Genomic DNA, 21,459 nt, shown 5'->3' on the forward strand with positions numbered 1-21,459 from the left:
GGGCCTACAATCACCTTTACCACTCCCTGTCTCTTAATCTTATTTTATATATCTTTGCTATTTATTTCAATACAGTTTGCAAACTTTTATCATTTTTCTTTTTTGTATTTCTTTGTTGCTGTCTCAATCTGTTGGTATTCTCCCACACCTTGTGCTTGTGTCCTGTTTTTCATTTGATACTGTCTGTTACTTCATTCGCTGGCCTGGCTTGCTTTGCAGCTCCAGTGAAGGATTTGCCTGGCAGAGCAAAAGACTGCTTTGTATTCTACCCAAAAATATCATTGAATATTTCTCATTGTAAATCTGTAGATTTACTTATTAGCTTACTGCAATCAATTTACTCACTGTCCCTCTGAAATTCACCTCGTGATAAATGTGAAGTCTTGGTTTATCAGCTTTTACCAAAACCCAACATCAAATTTTATTATGGTCACTATCTCCAAGATGTTTCCTTATCCCCAGATTGTTAATTAGTTGTGGCTCACTATTCAAGCCTAAATTGAGTAATGGCTGTTCCTGAGTCAGTTCTAAAACATTTTGTTCCAGAAATCCATCCAAATACCTTTCAGATCAATATCTTCACTGTACATCACCTTCTGTACGAAAATAATACTTGTCCATTATAATTAAATTGTTCTGCTCCATAATTTCAATTAGACATCCCTCTCACTATATTAAAGTTATGTCAGGAAGTTGTCTCTATTGTTTCATAGAATATTGCTGTCACTAGCAAGGTCAGTATTTGTGGCCCATCCTTAACAGCCCTTGAACTGTGCAGTTTGCTAGTTCCAACAGGAGTTAAAGGTCAACTCTTACACTGTGTATCTGAAGCCACACGTGGGTCAGATTGGGTAAAGATGGCAGATTCCTTCATTAAAGGGCAGTAGTGAAACCAATGCGTTCTTACAACAATTGGTGATAGTTGCCATGGTTACCATGACTAAAATTGGCCTTATATTCTAGTCATTAAATAAATTTAGTGCTACCAGCTGGGGTAATGGGATTGTCTTTGAGAAGGTGACAGTGATCAGCCTTCTTAAACCACTGCTGGGTAGGACGTTGGAAGTTTGACCAAGTAACAATAAAGGAACAGAGGACTTAGGGATTCTGAAGCCTCACACCGCGAAGATTAACCCTTTCTGCCCACAGTTACTGGTTGATGTGACAGTCACATTCCCAAGTCAGGATGGTGTGTGGTTTGGAAAGGAATCGTAGGTGGTGTTGTTCCCATGTATCTGAAGCCCTTGTCCTTCTAGGTGGTGGAGGTTTCAGGTTTGGTAAACATTGTTGAAGGAAGCTTTGCAAGTTCCTGTTGCACATTTTGGAGATGGTACACACTGCTGCTGCGGTGTGTGCCAATGTTGGGGGAAATGAATGTTTAAGGTGATGAATAAGGTGCAAGTAAATTGGCCTCTGTTGCCTTGAACAGGGTCGAGCTTCTCAAGTGTTGTTGGAGGTTTCCTCGTCTAGACACATCAGGGACTAACCTTGTAACTTTTGGCTTAGTGGTGATGGAAAGAATCTGGGGAGTCAGGTGTTGTCTGTGGAGTCTATCACATGCTGAGCTGCTCTATGGTCACAGTATTTTTTTATGCAGCAGGTTTCTAGTCATTGCAAGCCGATGGAGACTCCCACTAGGGTACTGCCTCCTTGGTTAGATGGACACTGTTTGCATTACCCCTATTAATGCCTTTTCTCATTCTCCATGAACACAAGTCAAAAACAGGAAGCAACCTGTAAACGGAGAGCAGAAAATGCTGAGAATGCACAGAGCAGCTAAATCAGGACTTGCTGAGGGAAGTAGCAGGTTGATACCAGGAGGCCAATTCCCCCAAACAGGACAGCCCTGTGAGGAATGGCACCAATGGCATGAGTTGGTTATAACAGCATGTGCCCACAGTGCTTGAGATTCCACACCAATGCTGTTGCTATCTGGGAGCATCCCGTAGAAAATTATCACTGGAGATGGGTGACACTGAAGGTTCACACAGTGAATATTGACTGGTGTCTGATTGACCTTCTTTACATTGAAGGAGGAGAAAATGAGGACTGCAGATGCTGGAGATCAGAGTCGAAGAGTATGGTGCTGGAAAAGCATATCCGAGGAGCAGGAGAATCTGTCAGGCAGCATCCGAGGAGCAGGAGAATCAACGTTTCGGGTCCTGATGAAGGGCTTTTTGCCCAAAACATCGATTTGCCTGCTCCTCGGATGCTGCCTGACCGACTGTGCTTTTCTAGCACCACACTCTTCTACTTTACATTGAAAACATTATAACAGAGACATGGCAGAGAATGAGGCCATTTGATCCATTGAGCCCATTCTTGGCAAGCCATTGATCAATCCAGTCTTAGTGCCTCTGCCCCACAAATCTATCTCACTTAATGTCCACTTTATTTCATCTGGAAATCACTGATGGTTTCAACTTCCAACCCTCTCATGGGCAGTCCGTTTCAGGTCTTTTTCACTCATGTTAGCCTTTGTGTATCTTGCACAAAGCCTCAAATCTGTGTCTCCTATTCCTCGCATGACTGGCTACAGGATCAACTTTTCCTTGCATGCCTTGTTTAACCTTACACATGCAAACCGCCTTCGTCTGTGTAATCTCCCTTCATAATTTAGGTATCAGGTATCCAGGTATCATTCTGTTACTTGGCATGTGTTTCTGAGTATCATGACTGCATTATACACACATTGTACTCACTGTTACACAGATAGTAGCACATTGTGTGCAAACTGAAAAGATTTGCTGGATGCACGTGATAAATGATGAAGTCGCCATATTCCCGCTCTCTCATTAGAGAGACGATTGGCAGTGGGTAATCTGAGGGTTTAACCACGCCTCAGGTGAGGTTAGAAAGAGAGCCCTTCAGCCACTGCAGGAATTGAACCCACACAGGTGGAATCACACTGCATCACAAACCAGCCATCCAGCCATCCAAACTAACCAGCCCACCTTGAGGAAACACTGCCGCGCACATACAGGCAGAGGGCAGCACTGAATCTACACGCAGGTCTCTCCCTCCCCATTGCCACATTGTTTTAAGAGTTTCTCACCAGTCGTAATCCATGACAGCAATGATGACGTTGACATGGTCCATATTCTCGTTGGGAATGTCAAACACCAGGGCCTCATTGTATACTGGGTTCAGTGTGTTCTTCTTTATTGACGTCTTTCGCTTCTTCAGACGCCTCCCCTCACAGATCAATGACGCCTTCACATAGGGATCTGTAAACAGAGAGGGAGGGATGGTGGGTTGGATGTCAACCAGGCCAGAGCCCTCCATTTCTTGATACTTTACATTCTGCAGGGCATTCGCCTCTATGTCACACAGCATCCAAACCCCAAACAAAATTCTGCGAACTACTACTGCCCTCTAACTGAGTAAAGACATGCCCTAATATGGAGCTCATCTTGCAATCCCCACATACTATTTCTGTCCTGCACTGATAAATCGACGTAGCTGTAATTAGCCTCAGCATCTTCAGATTGGGAAGGGTAAAACTGAGAAGGTGGGAAGAGTCCTTTTCCTGAATGGAAGCTATAGGAGCAGGCCATTCAGTCCCTCTAGCCTTTCCCAAATTAATTTAAGTCAGAATCAATCTGGACTTCAACTCCTTGACTTGCCCTTTTACTCATTTCCCTTAATACCCTTAGGCAACAAGAATCTATCAATTTAATTGAAAATACCATGCAGCATCTATGGCTATTTTATGAGAGAAGGTTTTTCTTAATTTCGGATGCAAGCCCTTGTAACCTCCGATCAAATGGGAGCATGTGCAGAGGTCAGAGGTCTAAGCTCACACAGGGTCACTTTGGTTCAGATACCAGAGGAGCTGACAGCACCTGGTCACCCACTTTGGCAACAAGAAAAGAAAAACAGATTATTATTTAAATGGTGCAAGACTGCAGAATACTATGATGAGAGGAAACTGCACGCCATTGTACATGAATCACAAAATGTTAGAATGCAGGCTCCGCAGATAATTAGGAAGGTAAATGGAGTGATAACCTTTATTGCTGGGGGAATGGCATATAAATAGAACATAGAACATAGAAAAGTACAGCACAGAACAGGCCCTTAGGCCCACGATGTTGTGCCGAGACTTAATCCTAATGTAAAGTATAGTAACTTAACCTATGTACCTCTGAACTCACTGCTATCCATGTGCATAGGGAAGACTTCCTACTACTGTACAGGGTATTGACAGAACCTAGATTATAGAACCATTGGTGTTCAGTCTCACAAGTTTGCTCTGCCATTCATTAGGACAATGACTGATCATCCACTTTGATGCCTTTCGTCCCACACTATTACATATCCCTTTGCGTCACTAGAACTTGGAAATCTGTAAAGATAGAGGGTTTCCAGCACCCTCGAGGATAGAGAATTCCAGATTCACAACTCTAAGTGAAAACAAATTCTCATTTTCGTCCAAATTGGCTTCCCCTGATTTTCAAATTGTTCTGCTGATTCTAGACTCCCCAGCCAGGAAACACGTCTTACCTGGACCTACTATTCCTGGCTCCTGAACATTTTCTAGGCTTTAGTGAGATTCTCTCTCTTTCTTCAAAACTCTCGCTCCATTTTTGCAGCAGGAGCAGTGAGAGTGAGCACCAGGAGGCTGTCGGGAAGGCAAATTGATCCTTTAATAACATATGTCGTGAGTAGGTGGAGCGCATGCTGAGCAGAAGGGGACACGGGACTGCTGAGTAAGTGAGGGAATATATTTGTGTGGTTGCTTTACCTGAAACACTACTCAGGTAGTGTCTCCCACTCATCCTCCTCCTCTAACCAAAAAATAAGGTTCTGTGCGCTGATTCGGTAAGGTTACTAGTTTTTTTGATAGTCTCTTTGGGAATTCAGAACAGTGGGAATGGGATGTTAGGGCAGTAGCATGCTCCTCCTGTAGGATGTGGGAGGTAAGGGTCACCACTAGTGTCCCCACTGACTTCAACTGCAGGAAGTGCACCCAACTCCAGCTCCTCGGAAACCATGTTAGGGAACTGGAGCTGGAGCTGGATGAACTTTGGATCATTCGGGAAGCGGAGGGGGTGATAGAGAGGAGTTATAGGGAACTAGTCTCCCCTCAGGTACAGGAAGAAGGTAGATCCGTTACAGTCAGGGGACGGAAAGGGAACAGACAGGCAGTAGAGGGATCCCCTGTGGCCCTTCCCCTCAATAATAAGTATGCAGCTTTGGACACTGTTGTGGGGGGATGACCATTCAGGGAAAGCCATAGTTGCCAGGTCTCTGGCACTCAGCCTGGCTCTGTGGCTCAGAAGGGAAGCGGGGAGAATAGAAAAGTGCTCGTGGTACAAGACTCAGTAGTTGGAGGAACGGACATGAGATACTGTGGTTGCAAAAAGGACTCCTGGAAGGTATTTTGCCTCCCAGGTGCCAGGGTCCGGGATGTCTCTGATCAAGTCTACAAGATTCTGAAGGGGAAGGGTGAGCAGCCAGAAGTCATGGTGCACACTGCTACCAATGATGTAGCTAGGAAAAGGGATGAGGATCTAAAAGGTAATTTCAGGTAGTTAGGTTGGAAGCTAAAAAGCAGGAGGAGCAGAGTAGTAAGCTCAGGATTACTACTGGTGCTACGTGCTAGTGAGATGAGGAACAGGGAGCGAGTGCTGCTAAATGTGTGACTACAGGGCTGGTGCAAGAGGGACGGCTTCAAGGGTATCTTGGGGTACCTTTTGGGAAGGTGGAACCTGTACATGAAGGACAGTATGCACTGAAACAGGAGGGGCAGCAATGTCCTGGGTGGGAGATTGCTAGAACACTTCGGGAGGGTCTAAACTAATTTGGCAGGGGGATGGGAACCAGAGCTACAGATCAGATGAGAGGGTAGTTGTTGGGCAGGCAGGAATAGAATGTAGAGAGTCTGTCAAGAAGAATACACAGTTGATAGGGCAAAGGGATGGGTTAAAGTGAGTCTGTTTCAAAGCAAGGAGTGTCAAGAATAAGAGTGACGAACTTAGAGCATGAATCAGTACTTAGAACTACGGTGTTGTGGCCTTAACGGAGACATGGATTTCACAGGGGCAGGAATGGGTGCTGGGTGTTCCAGGGTTTAGATCTTTTAAAAAGAATGGGGGGTGGGGGGGGGAGGTAAAAGAGGAGGGGGAGTAGCATTGTTAATTAGAGAATGCATCACAGCTGCAGAAAAGGAGGTTGTTGAGGACGGTTTGTCTACTGAGTCAGTATGGGTGGAAGTCAGTTTTCCATTGACCCCCCACCCCCCAAATACAGCAGAGAGATGGAAGAACAGATTGGACAGCAGATCTTGGAGAGTTATTGTTATGGGTGACTTCAACTTCCCCAACATCGATTGGAACCTCCTTCGTACAGATGGTCTGGATGGAGCCGATTTTGTCAGGGGTGTCCAGTAAGGATTCCTGGCTCAATATGTAGATTGGCTGACTGGGGGGGAGGCCATATTGGATTTGGTGTGAGGTAGTGAACAAGGCCAGGTGTCAGATCGCTCAGTGGGACAGCATTTCGCACAACTGCCTCACCTTTATCATAGCCACGGAGAGGGACAGGAACAGAGAGTGAGGGAAGGGATTTAATTGGGGGAGGGGAAATTATAATGCCAATAGACAGGAGCTGTGGAGTATAAATTGGGATCATTTCTTCTACGAGAAATACACAACAGAAATGCAAAGGCTGTTTAAGGAGCACTTGTTGCAATTGTTGGATAACTTTGTCCCTCTGAGACAGATAAGGAATGGGAAGGTGAAGGAGCCTTGGATGACAAGAGAAGAGGAGCTTGTTGTCAAGAGGAAGACGGAAGCTTACTTAAGGCTGAGGGAGCAAGGATCTGGCACAACTTTAGAAGATTCCAGGGTAGCCAGGAGAGAACCACAAAAATGGACGAAGAGAGCTCGGAGGAGCTATGAGAAAGCCTTCACAGGAGGGATTAGGGAAAACCCAAAAGCACTCTACACTTACGTGAGGAATAAGAGAATGATCAGAGAGAGAGGGGAGGGCCGATTAGGGATGGTGGAGGGAACTTGTGCCTGGAGTCTGAAGAGTTGGGGCTGCCTTAAATGAGTTTTTTGTTTCAGTATTCACTTAAGAAAGGGACCTGGTTAGTAGCGAGAACACCGTGGACCAGGTTAATAGACTTGAACAGATTGATATTAAGAAAGTGGACGTGCTGGAAATTCCGGGAAACATCACAATAGTTAAGTCTCCAGGGATATATCGAAGGTCACTACAGGAAGCAAGGAATGAGACTGCTGCAGCTCTGGCGATGATCTTTGCATCCTCACTCTCCACGGGAGTACTACCGGATGATTGGAGGGAGGCGAATGTTGTTCCTCTGTTCAAGAAAGGGAATAGGGAAATTCCTGGGAATTACAGATCAGTCTGTCTTATGTCTATGGTAAGCAAGGTACTGGAAAGGATTCTGAGAGATAAGACTTACGACAATTTGGAAAACATAGTTTGATGAAAGACAGTCAGCATGGCTTTGTGAGGGGCAGATCATGCCTCACCAGCCTTAATGAGTTCTTTGAGAATGTGACGAGACAGGTTGACGAAGGTTGAGCAGTGGATGTAGTGTATATGGCTTTCAGTAAGGCATTTGATTAGGTTCCCCAGGGTAGGCTCATTCAGAAAGTTAGGAGGTATGGGATACAGGGAAATTTAGCTGTCTGGACACAGAATTGGCTGGCCAAAAGAAGACAGCGAGTGGTAGTGGATGGAAAGTATTCCACCTGGAGGCTGGTGACCAGTGAGCTCTCACAGGGATCTGTTCTTGGGCCTCTGCTCTTTGTAGTTTTTATAGATGACTTGGATGAAGAAGTGGAAGGATGGATTAGTACATTTGCCGATGACACAAAGGTCAGTGGTGTTGTAAATAGTGTTGAGCGCTGTTGCAGGCTACAACAAAACATTGACAGGATGGAGAGCTGGGCTGAGAAGTGGCAAATGGAGTTTAGCCAGGATTAATGTGAAGTGATTCTTTTTGGAAGGTCGCATTTGAATGCTGAATACAGGGTTAAAGACAGGATACTTGACAGTGCGGAGGAACAACAGGATCTTGGGGTCCATGTACATAGATCCCTCAAAGTTGCCATCCGAGTTGATAGGGTTGTTAAGAAGGTGTAGGGTGTTTTGGCTTTCAAATGGGAGGATTGGGTTTAAAAGCCGCGAGGTTTTGCTACAGCTCTATAAAACCCTGGTTAGGCCACACTTGGAATATTGTGTCCAGTTCTGGTAGTCTCATTACAGGAAAGATGTGTATGCTTTAGAGAGGATGCAGAGGAGATTTACCAGGATGCTGCCTGGATTGGAGGGCTTAGAACATAGAACATAGAATGTTACAGCACAGTTCAGGCCCTTTGGCCCTCAAAGTTGCACCGACCTGTGAAATTAATCTGATGCCCATCTAACCTACACCGTTATTATCCATATGTATGTCTAATGCCCATTTGAGTGTTCTTAACATCGGTGAGTCTATTACTGTTGCAGGCAGGCCATTCCACGCCCCTATTACTCTCTTGTCTTATGAAGAGAGGTTGAGCTAGCTAGGGCTTTTCACACTGGAGAGAAAAAGGAAGAGAGGCGACTTGATAGAGGGGTACAAGGTAATGAGAGGCATAGACAGAGTAGAAAGCCAGAGACCTATCCCCAGGGCAGAAATGGCTGCCATGAGGAGTCATAATTGTAAGGTGATTCAAGAAAGGTTTAGGGAGATGTCAGAGGTAGGTTCTTTACACAGAGAGTGGTGGGTACGTGGAATGCACTGCCAGTGGTAGTGGTGGTAGTGGAGTCAGAGACATTAGGGACATTTCAGCAACTGTTGGACAAGCACATGGACGGCAGTAAGTTGAGGGGTGTGTTGGTTAGGATGATCTTAGATTAAGATAAATGCTCGGCACAGCATTGTGGGCCGAAGGGCCTGTACTGTGCTGTACTGTTCTATGTTCTAACACAGATCTAATCTCTCTTCATAGGATAGTCTGGCACCCAAAGAACACATCTGATCAATCTTGATTGTACCTGTTCTTTGGTAGTAATAATATCCTTTCCCAGGTATCCTTTACGAGGGGACACAGCTTTAAATTGGGGGTGATAGATATCGGACAGTTGTCAGAGGTGGTTTCTTTACTCAGAGAGTCGTAGTGGCGTGGAATGCATTGCCTGCAACAGTAGTTGACTCACCAACTTTAAGGGCATTTAAATGGTCATTGGATAGGCATAGGGATGAGAATGGAATAGTGTAGGATAGATGGGCTTCAGATTGGTTCCACAGGTCAGTGTGACATTGAGGGCTGATGGGTCTGTATGGGTAGCTTTGATAATGGTGATTGTGAGTCTGCTGTAAAGTTCTATGCTATATGTAAGGGGTCCAAAGTGCAGACAGGTACCCTAGTACCTAAATAACATTCTGTACAAATGGAGCAAGACTTCACTGCTCCTGTACTCAAGTCCTGTTGTGATAAAGGCTAATATTCCATCAGCCTTTCTAATGGTCTACTTGTACTGGAAACAATTCAGAGATGGTTCACCAGTCTGGTTCCTCGGGTGAAGGAAAGGTTGAATAGGTTGGGCCTGTACTCACTGCGTTTGGGAGAAAGACAGGTGTCCTCAATGGAACTGACAAGATCCTGTGACAGGGTGGATACTGAAAGAAGGGAGAGTCTAGAACAAGGGGGCAGATGGAGGCAAAGGTCATCGGGGTAGAGGGCAAAAAGATGCAAAAATCGATTCGAGGTTCACGACAAAGGGGACCCTTTGTTCGCCATCTGCGTGCAGTGGTGAAATTACCTGAGAATCCAGTCAAATCCATCGCCTTAAGATTGGTGGCTTTGATAATGGTGATTGTGAGTCTGCCTGCCGTCGGGAGATAGCACAAGGAGAAGTTTATCTCACCCAGATCAGCTTTCTCCTGGTGGAAAGACAACAACTTTAGTCAGGCAGCCAAGCATCCCAGAATACTACACTACGGCGTTTTGACTTGACGTTGGCACATAGGATTCAAATAGTCCTCAACTCGCTTTTCTCCTGAGGTGAAAATATTGCCAAAAGGACCAGAAGCCCACAGCAGCAGTGAATGGCAATCACTGAGTTGTACATTAGACTTATTCCACCAAGACTGCTCCACCTTTCCCCTTTCTCTGACTGCAGACTGCTTGCTATTTATAACACTCCCTTTCCAGAGAGAAAGCTGGAGAAAAAACTTATATTTCTATCGCGTTTCTCCTGACCTCATAAAGCCACTTTACTGGCCAATCTTTATTCTCCCATAGGATACGGGCGCCATGGGTAGCAGCTTCAGAACAGATTAAAACCAGAAGGTGCAGGATCAGAAATAGGCCATTCAGCCCTCGAATCTGCTTTCCCATTCAATCAGATGATAGCTGATCTAATGACCCTCAACTTCATTTTCCTGTCTTTTCCCCAGAACCCTTGATCCCACTCTTGATTAAAAAATCTATCTCAGGTTGATGGGCAACCTACAAATCCCTTCATTGCATGTCAGCAGTAAATGCAGGAGTGACTCCTGGCCCGTTGTGCTAGAGTGGCACCCCCCAACTGAGAACCTCTGGCTTCAGGTTCATAGCCTGTTCTGGGGGGAAAAAAAAAGAGACCGAGGAAGCAGATGTAAGATTACACTTTGCCTGCCTTGTGCTTCTCTAGATGCAGGAAACAAGGAAGAAGGTAGAAGGACGTGGAATTCCAGTCACCAACAGGGAAAATTTAGGAGTAGGCGGCAGCCTATTTAAAATCCTAGTGTGGAATGCAGTGTCACTCGCAGTCTGTCCTTGAACAAACTGTGTGGTTTGTATGTCCCATTTCAAAAGGCAGATAAGAGTCAACCACATTGTTGTGATCACACGTAGACCAGGTCAGATAAAGATGGCAGATTTCCTTCCCTAAGAGACATCAGTGAACCAATCAGCATTAAATAATAGTGCAATGGTCACTGTTATTAGTTTCATTTTCCAGATTTATTGCTTGAATCTTAGATTCCACCAGCTGGGGAAGCAAGATTTGAACCCTTATCCCCAGAGCATTCGGCGAGGCTACTGGGCTACTCATCCAGTGGCATTATCATGACCCACCATGAGGGAGGCAACTCGGTGGCTCAGTGGTTAGCACTGTTGCCTCACAGCATCAGGGATCCGGGTTCAATTTCTGTGTGGAGTTTGCACATTCTCCCCGTGTCTGCGTGGGATTCCTCTGGGTGCTCCAGTTTCCTCCCACAGTCCAACAATGTGCAGGTTAAAGTGGATTGGTCGTGCTAAATTGCCTATAGTGTTAGGTGCATTAGTCAGGGGTCAGTGTAAGGTAGGGGACTGGGTGTGGGTGGGTTACTCTTCAGAGGTTCGGTGTGGACTTGTTGGGCCGAAGGACTTGTTTCCATACTGTAGGAAATCTAACCTAATCTCTGTGTAAACTGTTATAATATAGGCTGTTTGAACAGCTGTAATAGAGTCCACACTGGGCCACGGTGCGGGAGGTCCAGGGAGTATCACCTTCAAACACAAAGGGAGGGATCTGTGCCCCTCCTGCCTAATTGGCACTAGCTTCTGTTTGTAGCCTTGTGCTGAGCTAGCTGGCTGGCTCCTCAAGCCACCAAGACATGCACAGGGTGAAAGAGATCAGAGGTCACAGGGTTCTCACTGTCAAATACTGTCCTGAGCTCCATTGCGATGCTTCCCCACCATGGTCGAACAGCCTTGCCAATACCCACAATCTAGAAATAACACACAAGGAATAATCACTTCTTCTTCACTATCTGTCCACCTCGAGTCATGGGCTAATGAAGGTCGAGGGATAGTCACGGAACGTTACTTTTTAGTTGGCATTGCTGGCTTAACTCATCCCTAATTGTCCTTGAGAAGATGATTGGGAGCTGCCTGCTTGAAGTGCCACAATCAAGGTGGGGGGGAGGCGCTGGCGTCATTGATACTGCCATTGGACTAATAATGCAGAAACCCAGGCTCATGTTGTGAGGACATGGGTTCAAATCCCACTGTAGCTGATGGTGAAACTTGAATTCAATTTTAAAAAAAAGCTGGCCCATTGGTGACCATTTAACCACAGTCAGTCTGTTTCACTAATGTCCTTCAGGGAAGGAAACCTGCCTTCCTTACTTGGTCTGGTCTATATGTGACTCCGAACCCACAGCGATGTGGTGGACTCTAGCCCTTGCCAGTCACACATTGACATCCCGTTGACACTTTTTGTTTCATGTGGTCTGGGTTGATGGATATATCAGAGCCCAGTAACTGTTGTCCTCAGGGAACAGAGGAAGGATCCATGATTTCTGTCCCTGGGGGTGATGGGAGGGAGGGAGTTTCAGGATGTTGAACCAATAACACTTAGGCAACTGAAGAAGGACCTCCAGTTAAAAGACTTAATAGTCAGGTGAATAAATCAGCTGGAGGTTTGTAATTTTCTGGAATTTGCTTTGTCAACGTGAGTACTAACATGATGCTAAAAATGGAAACTGAGAAGCCTGAAGGATATACCTTCGGGTGTTTTGGTGGCAATGGCCCAGTGGTATTATCATGAGGCTATCAATCCATACAGTCAAGATTAGAGTGGTGCTGGAAAAGCACAGCAGGTCAGGCGGCATCCGAGGAGCAGGAAAAATCGACGTTTTGGGCAAAAGCCCATAAAAAATCCAGAGACCTGGGTTCAAATCTCACTATGGCAGATGGTGAAGTTTGATTTCAAGATATTAAAGAAATATCTGCAATTAAGAATCTAATGATGATCATGAAATTCTTTGGGAAAATCCCCATCTGGGTGGTTCAGTAATGCCATTTAGGGAATGAAATCTGCCATCCTTCCACGGTTTGACCTACACGTGATTCCAGACCCACAACGGCGTGGTTGACTTTTAACTGCCCGCTGGGCAATAAATGTTGGCCGAGCCAGCGATGCCTACAACCCATGAACAAATTTTTTAAAAGGCAAAAGTGATTTCCTACTCAACATTATTCTGAAGCTGGAGCTGTCAGCTGGTGCACTTGTCTGTATTACAATTAAGCTCGAATGCATTTTAAAAACATAAAAGCAGTGCCAGCTCTTCACTTTCTGTTCCAGATTCTTCCAACACACTAAAGCCTTTGTCACTTTCTTATTAAAACCTTAGTTGTTCAAGTTACTGAACTGAAAACAATGTGAACCTTCACAGCACAAACGCTGACTCTCTTAATTGAATCAGTACATCAGAGCGATTAATAATCCTAAATCTATGTCCTTGTGTCCTCCTCCCCAACCATCACAAAGGCCAATTTGCTTTAACTGAAATGGCAACTTGAGTCTGAAGGAGAAAGGTGCCTTTTAATGCCGCACCTACTCAGACCGACCACAAGATGTCGCTGGCTGTAGCTCTCTGGCGGTGTCTCGTGGTAGCAATGTAGGAAGTTACAATTCACAACCAGTTACATTTTGGCCCAATCAGAGTATGGCACAAATCGCTTCCTAAAGACGAGAGGGTGGATGGAAATTTCCAGAAGAAGGATTCACCATTTTGACCCTGTTTCTGTCGACAACCAGAATAATAACACATAGCCGCATTAATGTAATCAAACATTAGAAGCCACTCCACTGGATCACGATAAAACAAATGGCACTGAGCCACATAAGGACATATAAGGTTGTGTGAGCAAAAGCTTAATTAACAAAGTAATAATTTCTCTCTTTCTCCTTCCGAGAGAAAAGGGCCCCAGGCTTTTCAAAGAGTAACGAGGAATGGGCTACATACTCTGGCCTTGCTGATGACACTCCATTGAAAGAATCAAAAAACATCTAATGAATTCAGGAAATGGGTGAGGTGGTGGATGCTGCCTGATGCTGAGGATTATTGGAGTGGGAAGTAGAGAGGCCGGAAGGGTAAGGAGGGAATTACAAGGTTTGAGACCTAAACAACTTAAGGCACCAATGGTGAGTCAACTAACATTGGGGACAATGAAAATTGAAATTGCTGGAAAAGCTCAGCGGGTCTGGCAGCATCTGTGGAGAGAAATCAGAGTTAACGTTTCAGGTCCAGTTACCCTTCCTCAGAGCACAGTCCTAAGGAAGGGTCACTGGACCTGAAACATTAACTCTGATTTCTCTCCACAGATCCTGCCAAACCTGTTGATCTTTTCCAGCAACTTCTGTTTTTGTTTCTCATTTGCAGCAGTTCATTTGGTTTTTGCTTAAAATTGGGGATATACAGATGGATGGACCTCATTAAGCAGGTAACTGAGGATGAGACTGTAGTGTACTGAAAATTGCACTGTATATTTTATCCACTTGAGACCACCATACACACATGTACCAGCAGAGAGGGTCAGCTAAAAGATCACAAAGAATTCATGTTTAATACCATGTGCAATTCTCATTCCACGTCTCCCTGGCTAAATATATATCTGTTTATGTTCAAGGAACTTCACAAAGATCTTGGCAAAGGAAAGGAAATGGATGGTTATGATGATGATGCCATGGAGTTCTCTTTCCCTCCAACACAGAGGGTCTTTCCGCTAACAGCCCAGAGACTATTAGCAAATGTCACTTTTGCCACTGTCTGGGTTTTCTATCACACAACATTAGGTTATAGTCCAACAGGTTTATTTGAAATTACTGGTGATCTTACATTTATGAATCTGCCTTCTGATCTTCCCCATTAGTGGTAACATATTCTCTATGTCAACTTTATTAAACCCATCCAAAGTTTTCTGCTTCCAAGAGAGAGATGCTCCAACATTCTCAAGGATTGCCAGTGACACTCACCTCACCTCACAGGAAAGGGTCAAAAAACATCTGGTGTGTGTGTGTGTCTGTGTGTGTCTGTGTGTGGTGTGTGTGTGTGTGTGTGTATGTGTGTGTGTATGTGTGTGTGTGAGTGTGGTGTGTGTGTGTATGTGTGTGTGGGGGGGTGGGGGGGGCATAATGATTGCTTCTGCAGAGAGTTATTGGTCTGGGAGGTGCATGATCATGGGAAATATTTTTAAAAACTTGTTCATGGGCTCTGAGCATCACTGGCTGAGCCAGCATTTCTTGCCCACCCCTAACTGCCCTTGAGAAGGTGATGATGAGCTGCCTTCTTGAACTATTACTATCTATTTGCTGCAGGTAGCTCTATAGTGTTGTTATGGAAGGAGTTCCAGGATTTTGACCAAATGACGCTGAAAGAATGGTGATATATTTCCAAGTCGGGATGATGAGTGGCTTGGAGAGGAATTGTGGGTGGCGATGCTCCCATTAAACTGCTATCCTTGTCCTTGTAGATGGAAGTGGGCATGGTTTCAGAAGGTAGAGTCGAAGGAGCCTTGGTGAATGGTGAAGGCGGAGAATGTTACATCGTATAAAGAAACATATTTTGCAGCAAAGGAATTTGGAGGCAGAGAGTGGAGCTGGAAGATTGGTTTTATTAGAAATCCAGGCTATGACTCACCTTTCAATAAGCTCCTTCCGCACTGCAAAGTTCTGCCAAATTCCAGATTACAATGGAACTGCATTCTCTCATATGCTCGCCTCATTTGTGTAATGGATTCCTCTTTACAATTTGGACAGTAGTCATTGTATCACTATCCTACTCTGCTGAGACTAAGTGACCACACACACTGCCATTTCAATTAGATTTTAACATAATTAATAGTTGCATAGAGACAGGTGAGTGATTGATATACTCCATTATCTAATAGCATTGGAGAAAGTGCAGGTAAAGCATCTCTACTTATCTCGAGACAATAAATGATCTGCTTCAGCATTCAGCTTTGCCTTGTGCCAAGCCAATCACTTACACAATGTGTCCCCATGCCCCAGCGTGTACATACATTCCAGCTTATCACTGTCTCAGCCATTAATGGAAGAATAGCCACAAGTTAAAGACCAGAGTGACCTTGGAGAACTGCAAGCTTGCAATTCTTTTTAAAATCCTCATTCTCGGGACTGGGTCGTCGCAGGCTGGGCTGGTATGTATCACCCATCCCCCCACTATCCTTGAGAAACAGGCTGCTGTCTTACACCGGCACCATCTGTGTGGTGAAGGTGCTCCTACATTGTTGGTGTAAAGGGATTTGCAGAGACTTTGGACCCAGTGACTGTGAACGGGTGACTTATTTATATCATACAAAGGCGGTGGTGTGTTTTATAGGATCTGGCCATCACAGACAAAAAAGGCATCTTTTCTCGCTCACTCCCGTAATTACCCTTGAACTGTGTAAAGGCCACGTCTTGGCAATTTTTCTCGGATTTCTTTTTGCATGCTGAAATGATGAAACCAGTGGTTTTATTAAAGGATTACTGCGTGTTTTGAAAGCAAGTAACATGATACTCACAGGATGCGTTATAAATTGCCATTTGAGAAAGCAGTGACTGAAGTATTTGCAGATGAACTGGAGCCAAGGGCTGGTGTACAGATGCAGCTGGGTGGCAACAGGGAGTTGGTTGGCCTACGGACTAACAATCAGTTATCAATGATGAATTGGATGAATTTGGGTGCCAATAGTCCTGTAACTGGTTCCCAGTGGCAGGAGCCATCCATGGAGGATGGGGTGTGTGTTGAGGGCATGGAATGTTGCTACATGCAGTGCTGCGTTCAGCTTAATTAACTCTCCAGTCCAGGAGTCTATCATCCAGAAATGCTAATTGACAGGAAACTCATTGAGCCCGATGTCGCCCCTCAAGTCGTAGAAACTTGTGCCCACCCTGAACAGCTTGGGGCTGGGAACAAGTTACAGGGAGAACTGATGTGCCCTCCAACAGCCCAGGAGCTACCTCTCTGCACTCTCTCCTTTGTGGTAACCTCAGCCAGTGCAGGAATTGAACCCACGCAGTTGGCATCACTCTGCATTGCAACTGAGCTAATGTCATTTCTAGCCATGCCATCGCTCTCTCATATACTCTGAATTATTTGAGGGGTACTGCCATTGTATTGGCTAAAACAAGCACCCGTGCTTCAGATATCCTTGAACTTTTCATCCTCCCCCATCCTCTCACAATGCCCTCCCCCACACACTGGTTGCATTTATCTAATACAATGCTCTGGCCAACTTTGCAGTCGATACCCTGAGTAATCAGTCCCTTCACTCAACAGTATAAGATCATAAGAAGTAGGAACAGGAAAAGGCCATTTGGCCCCTCTAACCTGCTCTAACATTCAATACGATCATATCTGTTATCTTGCTGGTGCCCTGTTCTCCCTGACCCTGCGGTTAATGTTTTGGAGCTGTTCCTCCAAATTGCATCTGATAACTTCTTATTCCTCTACTTCAGCCTCAGAGAGGGTCTGTCGCTTGGCGTAGTCCACCTGCTCAATTCAAGGCCCTGTTGAACAGATCTCCAGACAAATTCTGATTGACTTTGATGAGCTTTTCCCCTCATTTGCTCATCCCATGTCTAAATTGCTTGTGAAGCTTTCATTTCGATGTTGATCCCCAGAGGCAACTTTGAAAAGCTCTCGGCCTCCGCACAGCCTTCTATCCCATCAGCTCCGTTGTGGGGAGCCAAGCTGGTAATGAGTATTTCTGTAGGTCCAGCAGTTATCTCGAGCTGCCAGGGCAGATAGCATTGGACTGAGAGGAGGAATAGAATTTACTGTTCAGTCATCGACTCCTACTCCTTTTGTCAGCTTCAGAAATATGATGGTTAGAGGCTGCTGCAGCAAACAATTTAGTGACAATCAACAAGGTTGCCAACTCTGCTTGGAGCTCTGCACCACGTGGGCCCGAGCAGCATAACACTGATGTTACTTGACTAGTAATGCAATACCAGGACTATTATGAGTCCATATCCAACCACAACAGCAGGGAGGCTTGATTTCTAGATAAACAACTTTGGAAATAAAAACCCTGTGCATCCTGATCTCTCTAGTCTAGCAGTCTATCATTCAGAAAAGCTAATTAACTGGAAAAAGCTGAGAGCAGCACCACATGCAGCAGAGGCTTGGGGCCCTCCCACACTACCCCCCAGTGAGGGTTGGGAGCTATCTGCCATCTTCCCACCTCTATCCCAATGGAAAGGTCAATAGACAGTCTCCTAGCCCCTACACTGACTGAAGCCCTGCAAGTGGGCATTAATGACCTACTCAGTCACTGCTGGGATTAACCCTGGAGTCAAATACACATAGAAATTAGGAGCAAGGGTTCTTCTGGTGCAGTGGTAGTGTCCCTACATCTGAACCAGGTGCAACTCCCACTTGTTCTATGTTAATTAGAAAATATTGGAAACTAGGAGCAGACGTAGACCATTCAGCCCTTCATGCATCTGATTGTATTAATTGAATTTAAAACCCAACAGCAGCTAGTTTGAGATTTGAATCCCTGGCCCAGAACATTAGTCTGAGCAGCTGAATTAGTACTGGCAGTCCCTGGGTTGTGAATGGTCCCATTCCAAAATCCATTCGCAAGTTGCTTTGTGCCCAAGTTGGAACACAATGCAGGACAATGTAAAGTAGCCGTTTGGAGGTGCAGGAAATGTTTGTAAGGTGGGACTTTCATTTTTCACCCTGTTTTGGATTGCGTTCATAGGTAAGAGCGTCCCAAAATTGCTGACAAGCTGGCAGAGTGGGTTTTCAAGTGAGTCTGTGTGAGAGAGAGTATGTCCTTTGGGAGAGAGCGAGCGAGTTTGGGGGGCAATAAGACAGAGAGTGCAAATGGGATGGGGAGAGAGAGTTTGTGTGTGGGAGAAAGTTTGCATGAATTAGGAGAGAGCTGGTCTCACACACGTGCACACACACACACAAACACACCATATACACACCGACGCACCCACACACAGACACACACGCACGCATACATATACACACACTTTCCAGCCTACTCCTTCCTAAAAATAAGGATTTCCTTCAGTTCCTCCTTCATGTTTGACCCTCTGTCCCCAAGCATTTCCTGAAGGTTATTTGGGTCCTCCTTAGTGAAGACAGATCCAAAGTATTTGTTCAACTGGTTCTGCCATCTCTTTGTTGTCCATTATGAATTCACCTGCAAGGGACTTACATTTGTCTTCACCGGTCTTTTTCTCTTCACATATCTATAGAAGCTTTTGCAGTCAGTTTTTATGTTTTCCCCAAGCTTACTTTCACATTCTATTTTCCCTTTCCAAATTAAACCCTTTGTCCTCCTGCGCTGCATTTTAAATTTCTCCCAGTCCTCAGATTTTTCTGGCCAATTTATATGCCTTTTCTTTGACTTTAAGGCTTGCCCTGATTTCCCTTGTTAGCTATGTTTGAGCCACCTTCCCTGTTTTACTCTTACGTCAGACAGGGATGTACAATTGTTGAAGTTCATCCATGTGTTGTTTAAATGTCTTCCATTGCCTATTCACTGTCAACCCGCACTGTTGGTATCACCCTGCATTGCAAACTGGACATCTGGTTCACTGAACTAATTCGTCTTTGATATTTACACCATGCCGACCAGTTATCCTAACCTAATCTAGTCCCATTTGCCAGCACTTGGCCCATATCCCTCTTACCCTTTCCTGTTCATATACTCATCCAGATGCCTTTTAAATGTTGTAATCATACCAGCCTCCACCACATCCTCTGGCAGCTCATTCCATACACGGACCACCCTCTGAGTGAAAAATTTGCCCCTTAGGTCACTTTTTAATCTTTCCCCTCTCACCCTGAACCTACGCTCTCTAGTCCTGGACTCCCCCACCCCAGGGGAAAGACCTTGTCTATTTACTCTATCCATGTCCCTCATGATTTTATAAACGTCTATGAGGTCACCCCTCAGCCTCTGACGCTCCAGGTAAAACAGCCCCAGCCTGTTCAGCCTCTCCCTTTAGCTCAAACCCTCCAATTCTGGCATTTGACCCCTCTTTGAGGAGCTTTGCACTCCAGAGACATTGTCTGAATCTACATTACATCAGCTATTGTGTGTTCCCACAGCATTCATCTAGTTCTCTGGATACCAGCCTATGACAACCATGCCACCTTCCCTGCCAACATTGCCAAACAGTTTCAATAGCAGCCTTAAGAAGAGTCATATCAAATTTGAAACTTTAACTCTGTTTCTCTCTCCACAGAGGCTGCCAGACCTGCTGAGTCTCTCCAGCATTCTCCCTTTTCATTTTGGGTCCTATAGCGGCGGAAAGTTGCTTTTATTTGAGTATCCTTCCGACACACACCAATGGCAGGCCGTAAGAGAGAGGGAGAGATTCCTGGTCAGCCGTGTGTGAGAGAGAGAAAACATTGGAGCCTCTACCTCTGTAGCTCCAGGATGCAACATGCAGTAAAAAGTGTACGTTGCCATAGTAACGTGGCTTCCTGAGTCAACTGTAATCCCCCTCCACACCTCCTCCTGAAAGAAAAATGCACATTAGAGCGTTAAATCAATTCAGTGTTTAAAAGCTGCCGTGTTTTGCAAAGTTCCAGATGGGAAGCTGACAATTAAGAATGGGCAGACTTAACAATAACCTCCAAAATGGAATTGGTTAAATACTCAAAGGGGAGAAGGTTTTCCAGGCTGAAGGCCAAAGTGTGAAGGAGGGTGTGATGCTCACCAGATCGCTTGTTCAATGAGCCAGCACAAGCACGGTGGGCCAAATGGCCTCCGTCAGTGCACACTGTTGGTATGATTCAGGCCCCCGCAGAGAAACAGTTGTTTGCAAAGCGAATTGCACACCCTCTGCTCAAAGCCACGGCTGATGCAGCTGGAGAACCTGACACAGAAGCACAACAGGACAGGCTGCATGCTTCCATTCCTTCTGTGTCCCAGGGAAATGGGTCGAAATCTGACAGTAATTTAAATTGGAAACACTGTAAAGTGGCTCCCAGGGATCATTCTGCAACTGTCTCCACTCTATGCTTGTGGCTAAAAAGAAGATTCAGTGAATAATATATAAAAAAGAAACAATCATTTAGGCCTTGACCACGGGTGAATGAATTGAGTGCAGTGGTGTCTAGAGAGTTGGCTTAGAAAGTGAGATTAAAGTTCTCTCTTATTAAGACTGAGAGTAGGCCCTCAATCAGCAAATTCCTGGACTCTGAACTTAATGTTAGGCAGAAATGTTTCAATTCCTCACCTCCACTTCACCCATCGATTTTTCTGGGGCCTTTGTCAATCACAGACTGATTGTTGACATCTCAGGAAATAGAGGGACACTTGCAGGGGTTTGGAGAGGGGGCCTGGAGAAGGAGCGTGCAGGAAGCTGGAGATAAGGTTGAGGATCTGCTTTGTTCATTATGTGGTTAAAGACGCAAAGGTGATGGGCACTGATTTATTAAATACTGGGATCACATTTAAATTCAAGATTAGAGTGGTGCTGGAAAGGCACAGCAGGTCAGGCAGCACCTGAGGGGCAGGAAAATCGACTTTTCGGGCAAAAGCCCTTCATTCCTGACCTGCTGTGCTTTTCCAGCACCACTCTTATCTTGACTCTGATCTCCAGCATCTGCAGTCCTCACTTTCGCCTCATATATAAAGTGTCCGGTTCGGGGGTCTTGTGATGGAATGGTCATGTCCCTTCTCGTGAGCATCCCCAACTGCTCCA

At 45.3% G+C, this 21,459-nt stretch overlaps 1 protein-coding gene across 3 annotated transcripts in view; it reads right to left on the reverse strand.

Annotated features, from left to right (window-relative positions):
• Nucleotides 1–21,459, reverse strand: part of syt3 (synaptotagmin III) — a 113,399-nt gene that overhangs the window by 25,966 nt on the left and 65,974 nt on the right. For 2 of the 3 annotated variants that reach the window (XM_072588768.1, XM_072588769.1), the window contains exons 5-6: nt 9,784–9,904; nt 3,056–3,227 (exon numbers count right to left, since the gene is read on the reverse strand). In XM_072588768.1, coding sequence (XP_072444869.1) covers nt 3,056–3,227; nt 9,784–9,904 — 293 coding nt within the window. The remainder of the gene's footprint in view (nt 1–3,055; nt 3,228–9,783; nt 9,905–21,459) is intronic. The other variant, XM_072588770.1, reaches the window with a different exon arrangement.

Source organism: Chiloscyllium punctatum, chromosome 18 (genome assembly GCF_047496795.1).
Source record: "Chiloscyllium punctatum isolate Juve2018m chromosome 18, sChiPun1.3, whole genome shotgun sequence".
In the NCBI taxonomy this organism is placed as follows: domain Eukaryota; kingdom Metazoa; phylum Chordata; class Chondrichthyes; order Orectolobiformes; family Hemiscylliidae; genus Chiloscyllium; species Chiloscyllium punctatum.